The sequence below is a fragment of the Epinephelus lanceolatus genome, chromosome 3 (assembly GCF_041903045.1).
Source record: "Epinephelus lanceolatus isolate andai-2023 chromosome 3, ASM4190304v1, whole genome shotgun sequence".
Classification (NCBI taxonomy): Eukaryota; Metazoa; Chordata; class Actinopteri; order Perciformes; family Serranidae; genus Epinephelus; species Epinephelus lanceolatus.
The window spans coordinates 23072314-23095050 of NC_135736.1; the positions used below are offsets into that span (position 1 = coordinate 23072314).

The 22737-nt window shown below is 40.8% G+C and overlaps 2 protein-coding genes across 2 annotated transcripts; both read right to left on the reverse strand.

The window, feature by feature from the left end:
- Positions 1 to 3747: 3747 nt before the first annotated feature.
- On the reverse strand, positions 3748 to 8186 carry gpank1 (G patch domain and ankyrin repeats 1). The gene is made up of 4 exons (XM_033623192.2): positions 7121 to 8186; positions 6905 to 7046; positions 6737 to 6815; positions 3748 to 4276 (listed from the first exon to the last, which is right to left on the reverse strand). The coding sequence occupies exons 1-4, from the start codon at positions 7574 to 7576 to the stop codon at positions 3835 to 3837; spliced, it is 1119 nt and encodes a 372-aa protein (XP_033479083.1). The 5' UTR covers positions 7577 to 8186; the 3' UTR covers positions 3748 to 3834.
- A 3079-nt stretch (positions 8187 to 11265) lies between these two features.
- LOC117254716 (uncharacterized) lies at positions 11266 to 20915 on the reverse strand. The gene is made up of 2 exons (XM_033623109.2): positions 20632 to 20915; positions 11266 to 17659 (listed from the first exon to the last, which is right to left on the reverse strand). Exon 2 carries the CDS (start codon positions 17543 to 17545, stop codon positions 14408 to 14410), a length of 3138 nt encoding a protein of 1045 aa, XP_033479000.2. The 5' UTR covers positions 17546 to 17659; positions 20632 to 20915; the 3' UTR covers positions 11266 to 14407.
- Positions 20916 to 22737: the final 1822 nt, after the last annotated feature.

Sequence of the window (22737 nt, forward strand, 5' to 3'; positions counted from 1 at the left end):
ATACTACTACCACACAGTGTGACATTCAAGTGATGGAGATAGAAGAATGGATGGGCTCCTGTGGATAATAGGTGATCTTGATCCAACTCCTTGGGTCAAGGCAGAGATCAGGTTCATGGGTGGCTCGCCATCTCTCTCGTCAGGTAGAATCTCAAATCCACACGTAATTTTCCATAGGATCTGAAAAACCTCACCTGTGTAGAAACAGAGCTATTACTATTTTACATCATCAACTTCAATTGTTTTATGGCCATAATCAATATCACATAAATACATCACAGTAACACAAAGTGAGCAGATGAATAACTTTTAACTGTACAGTTTTTCTCAGCATGGAATACTTTATCCTGTCTTTACATTCCACATCGTGAAAAAAACAAAACAAAACAAAACAAAAAAACATTTCACATCATGAATTATTAGCCTATTAATCTATAACTTGTGATTATTAAGCATATTAATCAATTACAAATAATGCGTATTTCCTTTTGAACTACAAAGTTAATGTTTTCAACCATTTGTTTAACATTTTTTCAACTTAACTATGAATAACAAAATCATGTATGCTATTAACACACATATTTGGAAACTGTGGGCTACACCAGTACACACACTGTGTTACGCTTGACTATTCATCATTAATAACATCCATAACCAACTGTAATGGTGCAAATGTATACAGTACACTACTAACACAAATACAAATGGCAATGACCTCGAGGGTTCCTCCCTCACGTCTCCTGCGAGTATCTCGGAGTGTTAGCTTTGTGTTTACATCAACATTTCTCACCGTAGACATTGTGTAATTTCACTCGTTTCTCTTTGTCGTCTGCTTGTGTCATTCCTGGGCCTATGAGTACAAGCTCCTCACTGAAAGGTGGGACTTTCTACCTTTAACCAGTGGGAAGTGTGCACCTCCCTGTTTGACCAATGACAGCTGGTCTAAGCAGAGTGACTGTGATTGACACCTTGTTTGATCAGTAAGACTATGCCAGAGCAATGTAGTTAGATTGACAGGTAAAAACAAACAAACAAACAAACATTCAAGCAACTTGAAGACAACTGAGGGATGATACGGGAATATTGTAAGAAATAAACTCTACTAGTTATACACTAACTCCTGGGAAAGTGGGCGAGAGGTACACTCTAAAACGCGGGCTGACTTATGAAGTGTTACCGATAATGCTCTCTGAAGCCTGTTATTATACATTTAGTTTAAAGGGTAACTGCTGGTCCATCACAGGTCTGACACAAACAGCAATTTTGATTTGCATGTCTATGAAATTTAGGAAACTGGGGCCCTGTAAGACACCCCTACAAGTACATGTAAACAAGTACAGTGCAGAAAGGACCAGCAATGAATCTGACTATTTTATCCATGATGGTGCTAATTACTGAACCATACAACACTGAAAGTTTTTGAAGTGAGGAGTAAAAACAAGGGTCAAAACTCAAGTTAGACAGTAGCAAAGCAAAGTGTGCATATGTGCTTAATGACCAGAAATTACAGAAACACCTTTATGATGCAACGCAATGCAATATTTCCATCCATAAATACTCTCATGAAATTTACGACTACTAAGGTCACCTAGGGCAGTGGTTCTCAACATTAATCATGTCAAGGACCCCTAAATCCACACGCAATAGGTTACAGACCCCCACTTGATAAGGTTTTGGTTGTTAAGATATGATTAAGACCAGAAAGCTATATCTAACAACAACTGAGCAGATAAACACGGAGGAAGTGAAACCTATGAGCAGAATAGTCACTCTTATGACTCTTACTTCTTCAGTGAATAGTGAAGACAAACAACCTCTGAAACTCCCTCAAAGACTCTTGGCTGAGAACCACTGGTCCAGGTGATGACTCAGTTGTATGAGGCTGTTCTGCATTACAATGATTAACCGATCAGCCAAAACATTAAAACCACTGGCAGGTGAAGTGAATAACATTGATCATCTTGTTACAGTGCAATTTTCTGTCAGGAATGCTTGGGTCCTGGCATTCATGTGGATGCTACTTGACGTGCTCCACCCACCCGAACATCGGGTTCATGCAGACTAAGTAAACCCCCTCATGGTGAAGGCACTTATTGATGGTAGTGGCCCCCAGCAGGACAATTCACCACGCCACACCACAAAAACTGCTCAGGAATGACCTGAGGAACGGGACAAAGAGCTCAAGGTGTCGACTTTGCCTCCAAATACTCTAGATCCCAATCTGACTGAACATTTGAGAGATGTGCTGGTACCCCGGAGGTAGCCCCAATCCATGCTGGGTCCTTCTTGGACTGGGCATGGCTCTGACCTGTCAAGGCAGGACCTCTGGAGGGTGTCCTATTGTGTCTGGCACCAAGGCCTTCGCTTCATATCTTTTGGGTGGCAACCACACGTATGTCAGAGCCCAAGGTTTCCCAACAGAACATTGTACTGTTACAAGATGATCAATGTTGTGTCCATCTAATCTATGGAGGAGCACATGGACATGTCTATGACACAATTATAACATAGTTCAAACAATATTTATGGCTGGACTGGTGCATTGTAGTATAGTGTGCAGGCATGTTTATTTTCCTGATCACCCAGTTTGAAGAGTTGTGATTTAAAAGATGACACTGACTCTGGTGGACAAGGGCCCTCAGGGGAGTTGTCCCGTCGCCTTGGAGCTTTGACGACCACAGCTTGGCCATTTGTCGTCTTCAGCCTGGTCTTTGAAAGGTATATTTTTTAAGGGCATTTTTAGCCTTTATTTGATAGGACAGTTAAGCGTGAAAGGGGGAGAGAGAGAGAGGGAGTGACATGCAGCAAAGGGCCACAGGCTGGAGTTGAACCTGGGCCGCTGCGGCAACAGCCTTGTACATGGGGCGCCTGCTCTACCACTAAGCCACTGATGCCCCAACCTGGACTTTGGATTAAAAATGGGGCCCTGCTTGACACCACATGCAGTCGTGGGGGGGTTACGGTTATTTAAATACAATCTTGAAACATGTCTAACCCCAACACTTAAAAAGAGAAAGGAATGCAGCTTTTGAGATATGATAACCCAGACAGTTCTGCTAAATGTGAGGAAGCGATAGCGGAGTGACATGCTGATATAGCAGATATGTACAAACATGTGACTCTGTCAGTCACCAGGGTACAGGTGCGTCAAATTAGGTGAGAAGGTATTATGAGCTATTACAAGGGGAGAGTTCATTGTTGGTTTGTGTAGTTACGTAACATTCTGCAGTCAGCAACTATGGCAAGGGCAAACTAACAGCATTACTGCAGTTGCTCAAGAGAAGTTACCGGATACAATTTAAAGCAGTTTGTTTCACCATTAGGACTCACAAATAAAGGAGCGTTACATCTCAGTAGTGGTTTACATTGTATTATATATTAAACACATCAACATAGTTCTTTGTCATTAACAATGATTCCTCTGCCTGGATCATGGAGCATAGCGTGATGTTTTGTTTGACAAATAAGCCCTGTCCATTTACCAAATTATACATGTCACCTTTTGAAACAGTTAGGAGCTCAACACGCCATATTTGGCCACACAGAGTAAACACAATCATGATACATATGAAATCAGTCAATGGCACATTTGGTCATTGCATAACCTGTGAGCAGCGGCACAACTGATTCCATAAATGGACACAGTATCAGCTTTGAGGCAGAGTACTCCGTGGGAAAACACCTCCCAGGAGTTTTACAAACACCTCCACACTTTTAACTAAAAAAGAAAAACAGGTACAACTTGTCTTCACAATAGAGCCGTTTAATCTTTTAGAGGTACTTTAAGGTGTGTTTGGGAGAGAGGGCTTGTGGGGGAGTCACTGTGAGCGGATGTCAAAGATAAAAAGAGGCACGAAAATCTCTTTCCCAGTTCTTATCTTTTTGCTCCTTTCTCCTACTTTCTTCCTTCCTCTGTCCTTTTCCTGCTCTCTCCTCTTTCTCCTTGGATGGTAGTTTCACTGCGTCACAATCCCTGGCCTGGAAGTGAGTTACTTTGGCTCTTTTCATCTGTCCGTACCCCAGGCCTTTCTGGTCTCTCTTCAGCACAGTTGGCACTGGCTGTTTAGGCCCCTCTCCCTCCGGCCCCAGTCCTGTCCCGGGTTTCCAGCCGCAGCGCACCATCATCTTGTAGCTGTTGCTGGAGGGGGGCAGGCAGTAGTACGGGGTGGGTGGAGCATGTCGCAGACTGAACTGATGTAGAGTGGAGGACAGATGTGATGACAGGCTGCTGCTGTACTCGCTACCACACACGTCACACCACTGAGCCTGTGGGGCACTGAGGGCAGACAGAAGAAGACACAGCGTTAGTGAGAGGTGGTCAGGTCAGGTGCCCATATGTGCATTTACACCGCTTTCGTCCTGTTTATACTGACCATTAAAAATCTCTTAATGCTCCTACTGTGTAAATGATGGGAGACAAACAGACACAGCCCTGATTCTGTGTAAAAAAAAAAATGTCACCAAAGTTTATCTTAAGTAATATGAGGCTTCAGCAGGTTAACCTAGTCAAAGAGTCGGCAACCTTTACTATCAAATGAGCCATTTCTGACTGAAAATAATGACTAAAAAATCTGACTGGAGCCACAAAAGATATTTGAGCCTTATAATGAAGGTAACACAGGCTGTTAAATTTAAATTAGCCTATCAACATTAATAAGTCTAAATGCGAATTCATTCATATGTTTTACATCAAGGCGCCTCCTCTTCAGCGGCTATTCATGATTATGTGGTACTTTAACTTTAAACAGTTGGCAGTGAATGCAAACAAAATCGGTCTGTCCAGGCACTATGAAATTCTCTATTTTCCTCTGAGACTTTTCCCTTTTGGAGTTGGAGCCCATAGTTAGCCTGACTAGGGAGACTAAAAATGTCTTTATAGAGGTCTGTATTTAGAGGGAAAGGTGCAAGGCTTGGAAGTATGATGCAGATTTTAGTTGTTGAAATTTTAAACCTTTTTTTTTTTTAATTATTATTCGGTGTAAAGGCTGCACATTTTTACAACTGGAGACTAAAATTTCTTTGGGCTTATATAAATGAAAATTTAAAAAAAAAAAAAAAAAATGTAATATCCATATTCATTGCCATTTTGATGAAATCAACAGGGAGCCACTAGAGAGGGGTTAAAGAGTTGCATGTGGCTCCAGAGTCTCAGGTTGCCTATCCATGAGTTAGTCAGACCAAATGTCCCTGCTGCACACTGAAACTGGTACAAAAAGGTTCTAGTCTTGACAGACATCCACTTGATTTGTCTAGTTTGGACAGCTGAAGTTTCAGATTAGCTTTAAAATTCATTTTTATATAAAGCAGACGATGTGAGTACACAACACGGCCGGCGTTTGTGAGCTTCTGCTGCACGCTATTTTCCCACGATGCAATGCACAAAGGAAATGGAGGAGCAGCTCAAAGCTGAAAATGTTCTAGAGGTGAAATGGCTCCAAAAAAACAAAACAAAACATAAGTATTAAATCTCAGAAGGAAACATTCTGAAGTCTCTTTGTGAGGTTTAATTGACAGTAACTTTCCTAAACTGCAGATCGACTGACATCCAGCATGCCAAGAATTGAATCATTTCCTATTAGTGTTATATGGTTAAGTATGATATGATGATATTTGTGTAAATTAACTACTAAAACAGTACACTATGAGGATTAGTGCGCTGTACATAACGAGTAGAGTTAGTATGTAGTATGATTTTGGGGCACAGCTCATACATGACCAACATCTCCCTCACTCACCAATTAACTCAGGGTGGAACATTTTTATTGTAACACGGAGTCCTGTGACTTCAAGTTATTCTTATCATAGCTCCGCCCACTGTCAACCCGAGCAGAGACGTAATCAGTCACTGCACATGTGCGAGGCCTTTCATGTTGCCCTTTGACCTGTGATTCAGTGTTTCTAATTGATGGTTTTGTAAAATCAGTTTCCTGGTTACTCATGCTTCCAAGAAAATCTTTATGGGCCAACTCCTGCCTTCAACCTTTGTGTCAACATATATGTCAGCTGATAATTAGGTATATTTTTCAACTGTAAAATGCTGAGCTCAGTACACATCTTGAGCATAATTCTCAGGTAAATGAATTCAAGTGAACATAATCAAAACTGTTCAGGGCATAGATACTTTGATATGATGATATGCTCTCTCTCTCTCTGAAAAAACCCAAAACAAAACAAAAAAACAACCCACCTCTTAAATATCGATATCTGCTTTAAAAATCCAGTATTCGTCTGGTTCTAACATGTTGATATATTAATATTTCCGTGTATTGCTATGGTGGACCCCTGTGTTTTTTTGGTGGTTGTTTCGTGGGAATAGATGAGCCTGGGGTTGGTATGATTTAACACACAAAGTGGAAATGGGGAGCAACACACAGGCAGACTATGTCACTTGATTGATCTCTGTGTTCACCACATGATTTAATTCTAGGAAATCAACACATCCCTGCCAGATATAACAAATGAACATTTACATAATAATGTTTACCACCTCTCCCCTAAACTTCTGCTGCATGGTGTACTTCTAACCTAAAATTTTAACAAAATATTTGGGTGGATAGTTTGGGAAATTTTGGAAAAGTACAGTTCAGTAAGAGTTCTATTTATCGGATGTAGGAAGTGTCCATGTTTCTGTTTCAGTAAATAACAAGTCTGACATCATCTATTGTACAGACTGTTTGAAATTAATTCACATTTGGGTGATGTGGTTTAAACTGTACATAATTGTGAGTATGCTAACCTGCTTTCAGATGACGGTGTCTCTCTCTCTGTAGTTCTCTCATAGCTCTCCAACTCTTCTAAAACCTCATTGTGGCCCGCTGTTGAGGAAAAAAAGGCCTGAGTTTGACTTCACTGTACACACAAACACAGAACTTTGAAGTTACCAATAGGAGATTTGAAGTCCTACCTTCCAGCGCCAGGTCTTTGGCATCCCTGCCCTGTGTATCAACCACTCCGACCCAGGCTGCTCCATGTTGTAGCAGCAGCCTCACTGCAGCTCTTTGTCCTGACCAGCTTGCACACATCATTGCTGTCCAAAAGTAGGTATCCTGGAGGGGAGATGGTCAGGACATTAAATAAATATTTCCTAAACTGAAAACACACTGAGCAGTAAGTATTGTACCTGGAAATTGATGTCAACTCCTTTTGAGAGCAGGTCTCTGAGACTCGAGACGTCCCCCTCATGGGCACAGCGCAGAAACCTGAGCCCCAGTAGCATCATGGACCTTTCTGAGTTGCTTGTCTCTCCTCTTGGGTTGCCATCACTTCCACCACTGTTCCCTCTTTGCACTACAGACTCAGTCTGACCCTGCTGCATCTCTGCAGCCCTGGCTCTCCTCCTCCGCCTTCTACTGGACTCTCTGCTCCTCTGCTTACTCTGATGCTCTTTGCCACAATCCTTCTTGCAAATTGGACTTCTTGATATATCTTGCCCTTTATCATCTTTCGTTAAATTCTCGTAGAAGTGTCTAACCTCTTCCCCAGTAACCCCACTGCTTGTTATAGAGCTGGATTGATGGGGTGTTTCAATGCTAAAAAGATCCTGCCCGCTGGCAGGAGTAAAGCCTAAAGCAGCCATGAGGAGTGACTGCAGGTTTAATCAGTTCACTCTCATTTCAAGGAAGTCAATCTAAAAAATACACTCCTATTTTAAACAAGGGAATCTATATGCTCTTGCTATGGCAGCACACCGGCAAGCTAAAAGTCAATGGCGTTCCTCTATTACTGAAGTTATGTGTTCAGTAATGAATCTATTCAATTATGTGGTAAGCTAGCATTCTAACTTAACAGTTGCTACAAGTGCAAGCGGCTTTCAGTCTGGTTCATACTACAAAACGATTTTCACAGATTATATTTTGCCAAATTTACAGTGCGTCAATTTACCTCACTGGCCGACAACCAGCTTTTGTAACGCCAGCCTTAACAAAAAAGTTAGTAGGCTACGGTTGAGGTTGTGAACTAATGAAGCTTTAGCCTAGGTTAGCATTAGCATTAGCTTTTAGACAAACGGAAGTGTGTTAATTTCAAATAGCAAAAGGGTACCAAACTCAGAAATATTACCCAGTATCACGTCGCGTTAAAACATAATCCAGATCACGACGTAAGATAGTCAAATAACTTTTTTATTCCTTTAATAATACGACACAACTTCAAGCTTACGTTACCGTCTTTCTTTCTGTTTGTAAACAGGACATCGTACGTAACGTTAGCTTCATGAATAACGCCAGGTGCTGCCACCTACCGGACTGGAGGTTGCCCTTTTCTGTTGGACCAATTGTTATTTGAGGCTTATGGTAACAAAAGTATAAGTAGTCGTTATACAGGATATGAATAACAATATCATATCATACTGTCAAAACATTATGTATATATTATTGGCAATGGTGGAAGAAGAGCTGGAAGCAGAAGTAGCAGTGACACAGTGTAGATGTTCATTAGTGAAAGACCTGGACAAACTCCTGCATTCAGTGTCTCACTTCAGTAAAGACAAAGAGAAGCCTATTATCTGTTAAATGTTAAGTGTGAAGAGTGATACTGCAGAGCCGCACCTGCTAGTGTTAAACTATTTTAGGACTATTCATATTATTTTCTTATTGTTACAAATGTATAAACATATATACTGCATGTTATTGTTTATCTGATCAAGGTGGAGTTAATTTTGAATTAGTTATTTTGGGTATTTTAATCTGCAACAATGCATCATATTTTACATAGTAATGTTTTCCATGTAACATCTCAATCTCTGAAGTGGGGTGTTGAGATATGCTGGACTACAAACAATGAAATATTGATATCATGATATCTTACACGCATAATAATATTGTTTAAATAATCCAGTGCCTCAGATCATTTCAGTTTCTCTCTGCTCTCGCTTTGTCTCCCTGCCCAACTTCATACACTTTTATTTCACGCGTAATTCAGTTACCAAAAAGTAGACAAAACATACAATGACCAAAGATGAATTTGACTGATGGCGTTATTATTATTTTAAACATTTCTACAGATTTTTCTATAATATCATTATTGTGAATTATTTTTCCAATATCGTGTAGTAAAAACTGATATTATGTCAACCCTACCGCAAAGTAACAAGTGATAGCTGTCGAATAAATGTAGTGAATTAGGGCCCACGATATAGTTAAGTATAAAGCTGGATACATTTGCGTAGGAAAAGCACAGGTATTATTAATTAATAACATTAACAATGGCTTTGTTCTGTTCCAGTGTCCCTGTAAGCCAATCCAGTGTGGCAGTGAGCCAGCAGGCACAATACCTGGTCGCCAAAACTGCAGCAGCTAAATGGAATTCAGCCATCATTAATCTTATAATATTACACCTTTTCCTACTGTGACATGTTGTAATCTCCCGTGTAGTCAGTCATGCAGCTTGTCCCACAGTGTATGTAGTGTACTGTATCTCATCAACATCTGATGCCACAGACTTTGTCTGACGCACATTGTTGTTACATAACAGGTATCTCACTGATACAGGTCAGAATGTACCACAGGAATACACAGGTCTACCTTTACTTTAATCTGATAATATGATAATCACATATATTGTCCCCATGTAGACTGCGGTAATTGTGTCTGTATGTCTTCTTTCTACATAATTATTGACATGTTTGTAACCATTTAATGTTGTTTTATTGTGTATATATTGTTCATTTACTGCTGTATAAATTTCAGGTTGTATATTTTGCATTGTTTTGCAAAAATATAGTCAGAAAAAAATACAGATGTCATGATTTTGTGAACTATGGTCTTTACAGTGAATCCTGTATTGTGTGTGTTTAGACTCAGATCATCTCTGTCCCTCTAAAGGTTTTGTCCCCACAGCACCCTCATGTGGACAGCCTTTTTAAAATGACTTCTACTGCCTGTATTCCTGCTCCTGTATTATAACAGATTATCAAGCATTTTATTCTGTTTGTGCAGCACTTTGGTCAATGTGAGTTATTTTTAAATGTGCTTTATAAATACATTTGAGTTGAGTTTGAGTGAAGTTGTTTAACTTTGTTCTATTTTCTCTCTGTGTTTGTAAAGGGACATAACTCTACACTATTGATCTGATGAAAATGTGTGTGTGTTGTATTTAATAGCATGTGATTTAGCCTGGGCATTAATGTTACCTTAAGACTGATACTAGGGATGCACAATAATATTAGCACATCATCACATGCCAACAAAAAGCACAGTTAAAGGCTTTTTTTTTTAAGATTTTTTTTTGGGCATTTTTAGCCTTTAAAGGATAGGACAGACAAGTGTGAAAGGGGGAGAGAGAGAGGGAGTGACATGCAGCAAAGGGCCACAGGCTGGAGTTGAACCCGGGCCACTGTGGCAACAGCCTTGTACATGGGACGCCTGCTCTACCACCAAGCCACCGACGCCCGCAGTTAAAGGCTTTAAAATAAAATACCAGCATCAGTCTGAAATGAAAATTTCTGCCAATATGACAGCCTGATATGATAACTTGTGCCCTGGTTGATGCTGTTGTCAGGATTGTTTCAGTGAAAACATCATCCAGGCCTGCTAAAGTAGGATGAATTTGAAAATGTTACATAGAAATAGCCATGGCATGTTATACATGTACATTTTTATGAGCACTGTATTTTATGTCTGCATCTGCCAGCAGGCCATCACGATAACAGTAGGCACAATAATATGTTACTTCCACTACAGGAGACACTTGATGTTCTCTGCAATTAGGTAGAAAAAAACATGAGCATATATCAGTATTGTGCATCCCTAACTTTACCAATAAAGCTTATTTGATTGGTTTAATCTTGCCTCAAGAGAGCCCTGAGTCACAGCACACATCAATAAAAGCTCATTTGAGATAGATTATTTTTCCTTAATCTGCTTTGTTCAGGACGTCGGCACAGCACGTAGGTGAGGTAGGGAGTTTATAAAAAGGTAGCAACCAGGTGTCAGACTGTAAGCAACACAAATCCAAAAGGAAGTGACAAAAATCACGGACATCACGCTGAAAAAAACAAAACACAAACATAGTGAGGCAATTGGTCAAGTGCAGTGAATCTGGGGTTGGCTTCCACTTTCACTGCCTATACTGCTTATGAACAGTAGCCGAAAATGTGTGAGTAGTATACCTTTAATACGGTTTTGGTTTTTTCAAAAGAGACAGATTCATTCATTTAATTAGATTTTCACCTGACTGATTCTCACTCGACTTGCTCAGTGATTAAATGTAAATAAAATGTTGCAGCTTACACATTACACCTTTTACAAATATTGTTCATAAACACCCTTAAGTGTGCTAGCAGAGTGAATAATACTTTTATTTCTATGACACTTTCCTACACAGTTACAAAATGCTTGGTTACAGAGAAGTCTAAACAAAAATATTTTCAAAAAGTGAAATGAAACAAACATAATATCATGATGACACATACTGTGGTAAATAACAAAAGTATTGGAACAAGATCTCTGAAATCTTTCAGTGTCATTTCAGTGACCGTTATATCCAGTTTGTAGCCACAGATTTGGGCAAGGCAAACATACAAAGCTCCGGATGTTGAAGAACCGTTGGCATGCTGGTAACTAGTGTTTGTTTGCTGTAAAGACAGAGTGCTTTAATTAGAAATGCTGTTTGGGGAGGGCACATCAGGCACAGGGGTGAACTACAAGGACTAAACCCTCATGCAGAGCTTTTGCATTAAAAAGGTAATGTAGTGATAAAGAATAAAGACCATAAAGGTATGAAGCTCGCAGAAACCAGCACAGCACTAACAAACTGTTCCAATGGCAACAGTGAAGGCTAGCACTGCACAGAGAAGTCAGTGGTTTTGCATGTTTCACCTACATACATGAAGCAAAAGTTTGCGAACAAAAAGCACTAGCACTAGCGCTATGTTGCCAGGAAATCAAACCCAGCAAACATGAAGTCACAATGGTCCTAGTGTGAATTTGGTAGCTTCTTACACTGAGACAATTGCTGTCAAAATTACATTCCATAAGTTTTCTTTGTGTCAGGAATTTTCTAAAAAGCAGTAAAACAAGTCATTGATTAATACTTGGCAGAGAAACAGACAGACTGATCATTACCAATCAGTAACACTTATTTTACAGTGATTACAAAAATAGAAACTCCTGTACAATCCAATAACCCAGCACCCTCAATATTTTTTTGGTAGCACCAAGAATCGAAAACGTAAGTATCAGAAGGTTGCACTGATTCTTACTTCTTTTTGTTTACTTTTTGAGAAGGGACAATTTTAGACACTACACTGAGAAGTTTGCGTTGTTAAACAAGGCTTTTTTTAAAAAAGAAAAACATATGAATATCTTTTAAGCCCAGCTCACACTAGAGATTTGCAACAGCATGGAAAGTTGCTCAGCCCAGGTTGGCTGATGCCGTCACCTGCGACCCACGTTGCCAGTGGCTGGTTTTAGACCATACGGCATGTCACCTACCTCAACAGCCAATCAGCTTGTTGCATAGTTAGCTGGCCAAATCAGTTACAGACTGTTAACAGACGATGTGTTCGCTTGCCTGAGCCTGAGTCCATCTTAGTTACATCCCTGCGGCTGTTGATGCGTATGTTGGTCTCCGTTCTGACAGTGTACAGGTGTTGGAAAGTAGGTTGCTGCTGCTGCTGCTTTGTGCATGTGTGCATCATGTCTCTCTCTCACACACACACACACACACACACACACACACACACAGACTGATTTATTGGCTGGGTTATTTAAATTATTGCAGCGTATTTATTATGAATACGTCCATCTGAAGCTCACATCGTTCTATATTTTTGCTGTTTCATCACTAACAAGCAAATGAAGCAATATCACACTGTCACTATCCTCATGCCCATTTTAAAAAGCTATATATAATGTTCATAATATTATATATACAGATAATATCCATCATAATTCTGTGTGGAGTTTGCATGTTCTCCCCATGTCAGCGTGGGGTTTCTCCAGGTACTCCAGCTTCGTATCAGTGTAAATTAGCAGGTTTTCAGAACATTGCAGATTGTCACACTGCAAGTAGTTGCTCGTTTCAACTCGTCTCATCGCAAATCTCTGGTCTGAACTGGGCTTAAAGGGAAAGTATTGATAATTAGACTTTATCTAGTGGTTAATAAATGATCCCTAACCGTAGTGTTACATCATCCATGGAAAACTTGTAATGCTTTGTCTTTGTTGATACTGTGTCAGTGAGGTGTTGAGGCCTCATCTTATAGTAATGTAGTGGATTTTATTCTTTTCTACAAAGAATATGTTTGAAAAAATACCAATTGGATAACCCAGCATTTGAAAATTTAGTGTTCATGGCAGCCTAAATCTGCCTAAAGCCCTGTTTCCACTGAGCAGTACAGTTCAGTTCAGCTCAGTAAGCTTTTTATCCATTTACACTGTGAAAAGTTGTGGATGGTACCAATGGAACCGTTCTGTACCGTCCCCAGTTTTGGTCCCCCCTCTGCTGGGGTACCTAGCACACAGATCTGGTACTAAAAGGTGGAGCTGTGAACATTGCAGTCTGTTGATTGGTCAATAGAGAACGGTCACTTTTGCTGAGGGCTGAGTTGTGGCTGGTTTTGAGGCTCATGTAACCACTGTTCATACTGTGGAGAATTACATACATTCATAAACTGTAACTATAAAATGAAAGGATGTCTTACTGCCTCTTGCAGCAGCTGGAGTTAGAGAAAAATAACTTTATTCACTGGGCCGACTGCCGGCAACTTTTAAGGTGGAACGTTAACTTGTAATGTTACTCAATGCATGAGTTGATTCAATAAACACCTTTAATTTTACTGACACATTTGACCATTACTTTAGTTTTTATTGTCTCTCTTGGATGGCACACACTCTTGGTAATGGGTGGATCTTCAAGCGTTTATGTATATTAATTTCAACCGGATCATGTGAACTGCAAGGAAAAAAAAACCACAAGTGCTGCGTTGGTCCTGTGGGCTCCAGTAACACTAAACCCTTGAGCTTGTCTTTGAAGGACTAAATGCACAAACCTGCTATTTTTAAAATATCCTATGGAGAGAGACTCTCACTGCAGCCTGTTTTGTTTTGTTCTAAAAATGTTGGCCTGCAACCTCGTTCTGTGGACGATAAAAGAGGTGCAGACTTCCCTCTGTGTTAAGAGTGTCAAGGAAACACAGCAGGTGGTTGACGGAGCAGTGAGTGACAACAACTCCACCAACATTTAAGGGTATTGTTTGCTGTGGAAAAGTCAGTGGTCTGAAGGGTTACTTTTGGTTCCAAGGGTACCATACCGAATGTATTTGGTGGAAACGGGGATTAAGTTAGCTTTCAACACATTTTGCTTTCTTATTATTTCTCAAATAATATAACAAAAATCCTTACTGCTACCAACCCCTACAAACATGCAAAACCACTGGCACGATCATTCAAAAGCAACAACTTAAGCATCACAGGAGTTCTGTTTCTACAGTATCTAAGTAGTGGTATTTTGTGATGTGTCTGTTTCTGTCTCCAGTCTGTGTAAATGTCTGTCCACAGTGGGGGCAGCAGTACGGCCTCTCCCCTGTGTGTATCCTCATGTGAACGTTCAGTTTATCTTTGCTAATAAAGCGTTTGCTGCAGCACGTGCACGCATAGGGTTTATCCCCCGTGTGATAGCGCTGGTGCATCTTCAGCTCTGTCATCCGACCGTAAGTCCTGCCGCACTCAGGACACTCGTAGCTGGGCCGCACCTCCATGTGCTGCCTGCTGTGCAGTCGCAGCCCGCTGGATGATCTGAAGCTCTTGCTGCACTGCGAACATTGGAAAGGTTTCTCTCCGGTGTGGATGTGAATGTGTAACTTGAGGCTGGCAGCCGAGGGGAAGCCGTTGCCGCAGATGGAGCAAAGGTGAGGTCTCTCCCCCGTGTGGATGCTCAGGTGCTTCTCCAGCTTGGTCTTGTTCAGGAAAGTCCTGCCGCAGACAGGGCAGTTCAGTGGCTGCTCTCCCTCGTGTGAGGTCATGTGGTCTGTCAGCTCAATTAGTGCAGAAAAAGCAGCATCACACCGTGTGCACGAGTATGGCCTCTCCCTCTTGAATTTCCTGTGTTTGAGGCAGTGTTGTTCTAGATCTTCCTTCTCTTCAAAGGTTTCGATACAACAGGTGCACTGGTAAGGTCTTTCTTCTGTATGAGTCCGCAGGTGATATTTTAAAGCTGTTAACTTTAGAAAGACGCTGTCGCAGTGTGGACATCTCGCTTCACGTCTGTTGTGGACCATTACGTGCCTTTTGTAGTGAGACAGCTTCATGAAGTGTTTGCGGCACAACGAACAATAATACTGTTCATCTTGGTGGCCTTGTTCATGCTTCTTCAGCGCATACTCAACCTTAAACTTCTTCCCACAGATGCTGCAGGCGTAAATCTTGTTATGAACCTCCATGTGCTTCTCAAGTTCTTCTGGGCTGCTGAAGGTTTCATCACATTTCGAACAAGTCCCATTGTTTTCTTTCACATGAATCTCCAAGTGTTTGTTGAGGTCTTCTGGGAAGGCAAAATTCCTCTGACAATCAGGGCATGTGTAACACTCTCCGTTTGTTGCTTTGCGATGGGTCACTATATGCCTTTTCAAATGATACATTCGACCAAATACTTTGCCGCAATCGCCACAGATGAGGCTTTGAGGGTTGGATTGGACCTTCTTGTGTAATTTAAGATGACTTACAAGTGCAGACTTCTCCTTGAACTGTTTATCACATGCAAGACATGTCAGGCCTTCAACTGCATGAGTCTTCTTGTGTGCTTTCAGCTCCAGCCAGGACCCTAAACTTTTCCCACATTTAGAGCAGATGTATTGGCCCAAGTCGTGCTGGTTCCTCATGTGTCGGGTCATGTGGTAGTTCTGGCTGAAAGTCATCGCGCAGACCGGGCAGCTGAATGGTTTCTCCTTTGTGTGTGTCCTCATGTGTCTGGCGAGTTTGTTTGGCCCCCTGAAACGCCTGCCGACACAGATGGGACAGAAATGGCCTTTTGTTCTTTTTTTGCCGACTTTTTCTTTCTGACTGTCTCCGTCTTGAGATGTGGCTTCATCAGCGGTCTTATCTTCAATCTTGACAGTAACTAAAGGTTCTTTTCCCTGAGAACCACCATTATCAGTGTCTGCTTCATTTTCAGCAACATTATCATTATCTTTGTCACATAGCTTGACTAGTTCTTGATTTTTCTCGTCATCGCTCTGCTGGGAGGTTTGTCCCTCTGTCAGGGTGGGCAGGAGGGACAGGTCTGTGCCATGTGACATGACATGACAAATAAACACATCCTTGTTAGTAAATTTTTCTTGACACTCAGGACATGACAGAACTTTCAACACATGCGTCCTCTTGTGACTTTGCAGCTCTGCTAAGCTACCTTGACTTTTCCCACAAGTGGAGCAAACAAACTGGCCTGCACCGTGCTGGTTCCTCATGTGTCGCGTCATGTGGTAGGACTGGCTGAATGTCATGGCACAGACTGGGCAGGTGAACGGTTTCTCCTTTGTGTGCGTCCTCATGTGTCTGCCGAGCTTGTTTGCATCTCTGAAGCGCTTGTCAACACAGATGGGACAGTAGGGGCCTTTTACATTGGACGAGGAAAAGAGAAAATCTTCATCATCATCGGCACTATCACTAGCTTTGTTGGGGCATTTCTCTTCTATCTTCTGTGGTGATGATGATGATGACAACTCTCTTTTATCATTTCCTGCTTTATCGCTGGCTTCATTAGAAGCCAGATTAGTCTCATCAACGCTCTGAGACTTATCTTCATTTTCACTATAATAAAGCTTGTTGTTGCTGTAATAGTAATTATCTTTGCATTGAGGTGATTTTGTTGGGGTTTTAGTGACGCGTGGTTTTGGTTTGTTTTTGGGCCTTTCCCCCCCACGCCGAGGCCGTCGTCTTTTGCGCTTGGTTTGAACAGGAAGGTCTAAATCGTCTCCAATGTCCACACTGACCTCATGAAAACCAAACACTTCAGATTCATTTAAAGCAGATTCCACTTCTTTGCCGATAGCCAACGCCTTATCCAAGGTTAGAGTTTCCCTCTCCATCAGCAGCCTCTCTTTGAGTTGTGGGCAGTTGGTTTTCTCAATCAGCTGATCCAGGATAAGTTTTTCTTGAAAGTTTCCATAGCTGCAAAGCCTAAGCAGCTCATCTAAGGCAGACACAAACAGATCGACAGTCTCTCCAGGCATCTGAGCCCTCTGATGAAATTTAAGGCGGTACATCTGAGAGCTTTGATTAGAGTTGAAGTAGACCGTCAGAGCCGAGATTGCTGATGCGTATGTGGTTTCACTCTGGATCAGTGCTGTGAAGATACGCTGTCCCTCTGGGCCGAGGCAGTTCTGTAGGAGCATACACTTAGTGGAGTCGACGAGGTCGCTTTCACCGAGTGCTTCAACGTAGTGTTCAAAAGCTTTGAGCCACTTGTGCCAAATCATGGTTGGTTCACCAGGGACAGGTAAGAAAGGTGGAGGTGGGGACAGGATTATCAGGAGTGGCTCTGGGAGTGGTTCTGAGGAGTAGTCCTGTTTCGTCACCTCCTCATCTACATCTGCAGTTACTTCATCCATTGTTAGTGTTTGGTGTGTTTTTTTCACTGAGGCAAATTTGATTTCTTCTTTGACTTAAGTAAGAGTCACTGGTCCGTGCTCAGGCTCCCAATGTTGTATCCTCCTCAGGTCCGTCTGTGAAAGCAACAAAAACAAGTTAGTTTCTAGTTTACTTTCTCTGTATCCAATTTCTTTCTGTTGCAAATATACATTCAGTTCATCCAGCTAGGAATGGTGCAGTCTGACACAACATTTGTGCTATAGATTTGTCCTTATCAAGGTTATTATCTCTTCTATTACTTTTTCATACCTCCATTTAATTTGGTTAACAGAAAACAGTAGGAATTCCCTTTATTTCCACATGGGTTATTGTATGTGAAACAATCGGATGCCTGCAACTGCTACTTATTTTCATTTTCATTAATAATTTCTTCAAAAACATGTTAAAAAATAGTGAAAAAATTATCACAAGCGTCTAAAGCCTGACCTGACATTTTTAAATAGCTTATTTCGTCCAACAAACAGTCAAAACCTGACATATATTCAGTTCTCTATTAACTAAGACAAAGCAGCAAATGTCTCAGTTGGGAGACTGAAAGTCTAATGTTTGCATAATTGCATGAAGTGTGTCTTTAACCAATAATCTAACATTCAAATAGTTGCGGAATAATTATAATCGACTCATGAATTAAATGACTTATTGTTTCAGCTTCCCTGTGTCTCCCAATATTGTATCAGATCACAAAATGCAACCTATCTATGGAGACTGTTATAAACTGCACTTCAGCTCACTGACTTTATCTGTCCGACACCATTAATATTGACTGCATTACCAATAACAAAGCTCCTCGGTCTCAGACAAGAAGAAAACATTTTTTAATGAATAAAATCACTCCGCCACTCTGCATTTCTAATTCCCCTGGTTTAAAGTGACCAAGTACATTTACTGAAGCACTTAAGTATAATTTTGAGGTACTTGTACTTTTACAGTATTTTGATTTAATTCTACTTTATAATTTTTCCACTCTACATTACAGAGATAATTACTGTACTAATCACTTAAGCCTCTTTATTGAAGAGCTGTAGTTACTTTGCAAATTAAGATTTTACCTGTAACATATGATCAGTTTGTAAAACATGATCAGTTGTTACAGATTACACCACCAAAAGTACAGAAGTAGTTCAAATCTGCTCCACATTCACCAAAGACAAGATTAATGTACTGCTTATATAATAATACATGAATAATAATGATTTAATAATATTAAGTGAAATTTTGGATGTAGGTCTTGACTTGCAATGGAGTATTTACTACTTTGACATAAGCACATTTTAAGAATACTTCTTACACCACTGTCTAATTCATGTCATCCAAACCTGCATTCAACATCTTCATGGAAACCAGCTGCAATCACCTAAGACTAAGGAGGTACTCAGATAAATTACTTAAGTGAAAGTAGTGATACCAGAGAGGAGAAATACTAGTACATAAAGTAAAATTACTTTATGCAGAATATATATTATTGGATTATAATTACTGATGCATTAATGTGTTCATCACTTTAATGTTGCAACTTGAAAAGGCTGAGCAAATTCTTATTACTCTGTATACTGCTGAGTGGTTTAATCAATACATCATCATTTATTAGTTGATTACATTTTGTATTAATAATCTGAATCTGAAACATAACTAAAGCCGTCAAACAAAAACACAATATTTCCCCTGTAGTGGAGTACAAAGTGGCAAAACTCGGAATACTCAAATAAATTACAAGTACCTTAAAATTGTACTTAACTACAGTGCTTGAGTAAATGTACTTAGCACCTTTCCACCACGGCTTAGCCTATTTGTCAGTTGGTGTGTTTGTGTCATAAGGACCTTACCCCATAAAGCCACATTGTTGACTGAGGGCAAATACTTAACAAATACTGCTACTCATTTTTGAGAGATTTACTGGTTGAGTCTATAAAGACAGATTAGTGGGCCCAAAGTGTAAGTGCCCCCCATGGCTTTCATCTCCAAATTGTCCCTCAAATTAACATGCTGACTAGGAAGAGACTCAATATGGCCAAAATGCCCACAAAGATTTACAAAATAATGACAAAGAAATCAAGACAGCTGCAAAGAGACAGATAGATGCTAAACAACCACAAAGAGACACAAAACGACTACAAAGAGCAGCAAAGCAACTACAAAGAGATTCAAAATGCCCACAAAGAGACACAAAATGACGACACAGAAATGCAAGACAGCTGCAAAGAGACAAAGAGATGCACAACAACTAGCAAAAAGGGAAAACAACCATAAGGAGATGCAAAATGATTACAAAAGGATGCAAAAATAATTTCAAAGAGATGCAAAGCAACGACAAAGAGATTAAAAAACAAAAGAAGCACAAAGTGACCACAAAGAGGCTAAAAAAATGACCTCAAAATGATAGAATGCAACTACAAAGACATGCAAAACAGCCACAAAAAGAGGCAGAACAACCAGACACACACACAAAAATCTACAGAGACACAAAATTACCATTAACGGATACAAACTAACCACAAAGAGACACAAAACCACAGAGAGCTGTGTAACTGCAGAGAAACACAAAACAGAAACAAAATGGCTAAACAAATACAAAGTCTGTATTATGTTTGCTCATATTTAGGAGAGCTAGTGGGGCCTTCTGCATGTCTGTGCCCAGGGGCCCACTGTCTCATAATCCGCCCATGTAGGAGAGGTGTGGGGGCCGTCAGGGGGGCCTCAGCTAGTCAGGGATTACAGATGTTTATTGTCTCACAGCGGGTGCCTTGTGTTTCTAGCCCTGTCACTGCAAACTTAAAGAAAACTAACATAAACTGCTGTAACATCACAGTAAACACTGTGTGACCACCAGCTAAACACACCCCTGCGTCTGTGAGCCAACGGTTTCTAACGGTCGTGTTTCACCATTTAAACGGCTCCGTGTTTTTTTACAGGCAGCTGTGCAATCTGCTACAGCGTCAACCGGGACAGTGCGTGGATGTGTATCGATACTACACACAGCCATCGGACACAGAAGCAGCATTGAGATGAGTATTAAGCAATAATCGGGGAGGAGGAGACGAAAACTCACCAAACCAAACTGGGTCACAAGTCACGACGTGTGCAGACAGACGGACAGACAGACAGCAGTGTAACGGCTGCTCCGGCTCACAGCTGTGCCGTGTGCACACAGCCGGTAATGGCTGAAAATGCAGCTCACTGCAGCGCCACGGTTATAAAAGGCGATTATTAATGCTAAGGTATTATATAGAGACATAGAAAAGCAAAGCATGAAGTGAAAAATATATCCGCCATGCCGACAGTCCTTCTTCCGGACACTACAACAGCTCCTCGGGGTCTGTCTCACCAGCCCCCAGCGCCCCCTGCTGGCAGGGAGTCACACTACGCATGTGCAGTGATGGACAAACGATCCTTTAATAAGATCAAAGAAGCAATGTCACAATATTATTTTAATATACGCCATTAAAAGTAAAATTCCTGCACTTGACATTTTATTAAGTTAAAGTACAGAAGTATTAAATTCTACTTAAGCACTACTTAACCCTTTCATGCATGAATTATGAATACCTCAGTCAAGATATTTTCTCAAGTGTTTTTATTCCTCTTCAGGCCTGAAAATATATTCCAATTTCATTTTTTCTACATGTCTAATCAGGTGGACTACTTTCACCTCCTGTCCCCCTCCCTCCCTCCCTGTTTAAGCTCATAGCTCTTGACTCTTTAGGGCCCCCACGCACATCTCCTCCTATTGAACTGTGTATTTGTTTCAATGAACATTTTCTACAGAAATACAAAAATGTTTTCAAAATATTATTTTTGTAACATAGACTTCAAGTTGCCCTGTAATAACATGAACCACTTCATTTACAGCACAAAAGTAACTGCAGATTAACTTAATCTGCAGTGACTTTTGTCGTTTGAGAAAATACTTAATCTGATTAAGTATTTTCTCAAACAACAAAGTTGCAGTAATAGTATTAATTCTAGTTCAAATATAACCAGCGATGCATGAATTCAGGTTCAGTGGACAGATGGATAATGGAAATTTCCTCCCAAAATAAGATCAATACTCGAACATTTTAACAATTGTATTGCTCCTTAGATGTTACTTTATGATACCAAATTTAATTTACCAACAATGGTCTCATATTATAGAAGGATATGGAAGAGTGTGTTTTAGAATAGATTTTAAGATTTTAGGGGCCGTTCAGATGTAGCGTCTTTTGCGCACATAAATCCATTAGTTTCAATGTAGACGCGTGCCAAGCGCGCTCAGAATCCAAAGCGACGCCGTAGCGGCGCGCATTCGGTGCGACATGCCTGTTTTTTCGTGCACGTCCACGGCGCACAGAGATGGAAAAATCTCAACTTTTTCGAATGCAGCAAGCACACTGCATGTCATGTGATAAGAATTAACCAATCAGCTCCACAGACGTGCTTCTTCCTTTCTGTCCAACGGACTTCACAACATCCGGTGGTGTGAAAGGCAGCAAGCAATGGAGGAGCGACTTATCATTCTTGTCCAGGGATACCCAGAGTTATATGACCTGTCTTCGTCGTACTGCTTTGACTCCAACAGAAAGAACAATGCCTGGAGAATTATCAGCTCGGAGCTTGGGATAACTGGTGAGCGTGATGATACGCTATTTTTATGGCTAACGGTTGTGCCCTGTGACTGACAGGCGGTTTTGGTTGCTTAGTAACTGCAGGCGTGACAGTAGCGCAACCACCGAAGCGCCTTGGATAAAAGGATGGAAACGGCACAGCTGGCGTTTTTTCATGTGCTTTTAGACGCTACATCTGAACGGGGCCTAAGGCTGATTACTTTTAAGGCTCTTCATGGTCTCTCTCCCAGCTATGTCTCCGACCTCTTTGTACTGTACATGCCGGCATGGGTGCAGATCCCGAGGGGGATGGGGGGACATGTCCACCCAATTTCTGAAAAACACAAATTGTCCCCCCCAATTCTAAATAGTCTAAATGATTGAAATTGAACAAATGTATTTTCTGACTCCACATTCCCAATTCTAAAATAAATGAAAATTATGGAACAAATATTTTTATAAATATATTTTCCACATTCCACCTCTAGTCTACTATAGGCCTCCCTCCCAGCCTGCTCTGTTGCAATGCAACTGTGAGCGAGTAACTTAAAAAAACAAACAAAAAAAGCTGA

What these genes read in the sequence shown, in the direction of transcription:
- gpank1 (XM_033623192.2), bottom strand. Translation starts at nt 7,576, where the DNA reads ATGGCTGCTTTAGGCTTTACTCCTGCCAGCGGGCAGGATCTTTTTAGC. An exon ending in GAGTTGACATCAATTTCCAG is followed by an intron (nt 7,047 to 7,120) that starts GTACAATACTTA and finishes TCTCCCCTCCAG; the next exon opens with GATACCTACTTTTGGACAGC. An exon ending in CAAAGACCTGGCGCTGGAAG is followed by an intron (nt 6,816 to 6,904) that starts GTAGGACTTCAA and finishes TTTCCTCAACAG; the next exon opens with CGGGCCACAATGAGGTTTTA.
- LOC117254716 (XM_033623109.2), bottom strand. Translation starts at nt 17,545, where the DNA reads ATGGATGAAGTAACTGCAGATGTAGATGAGGAGGTGACGAAACAGGAC.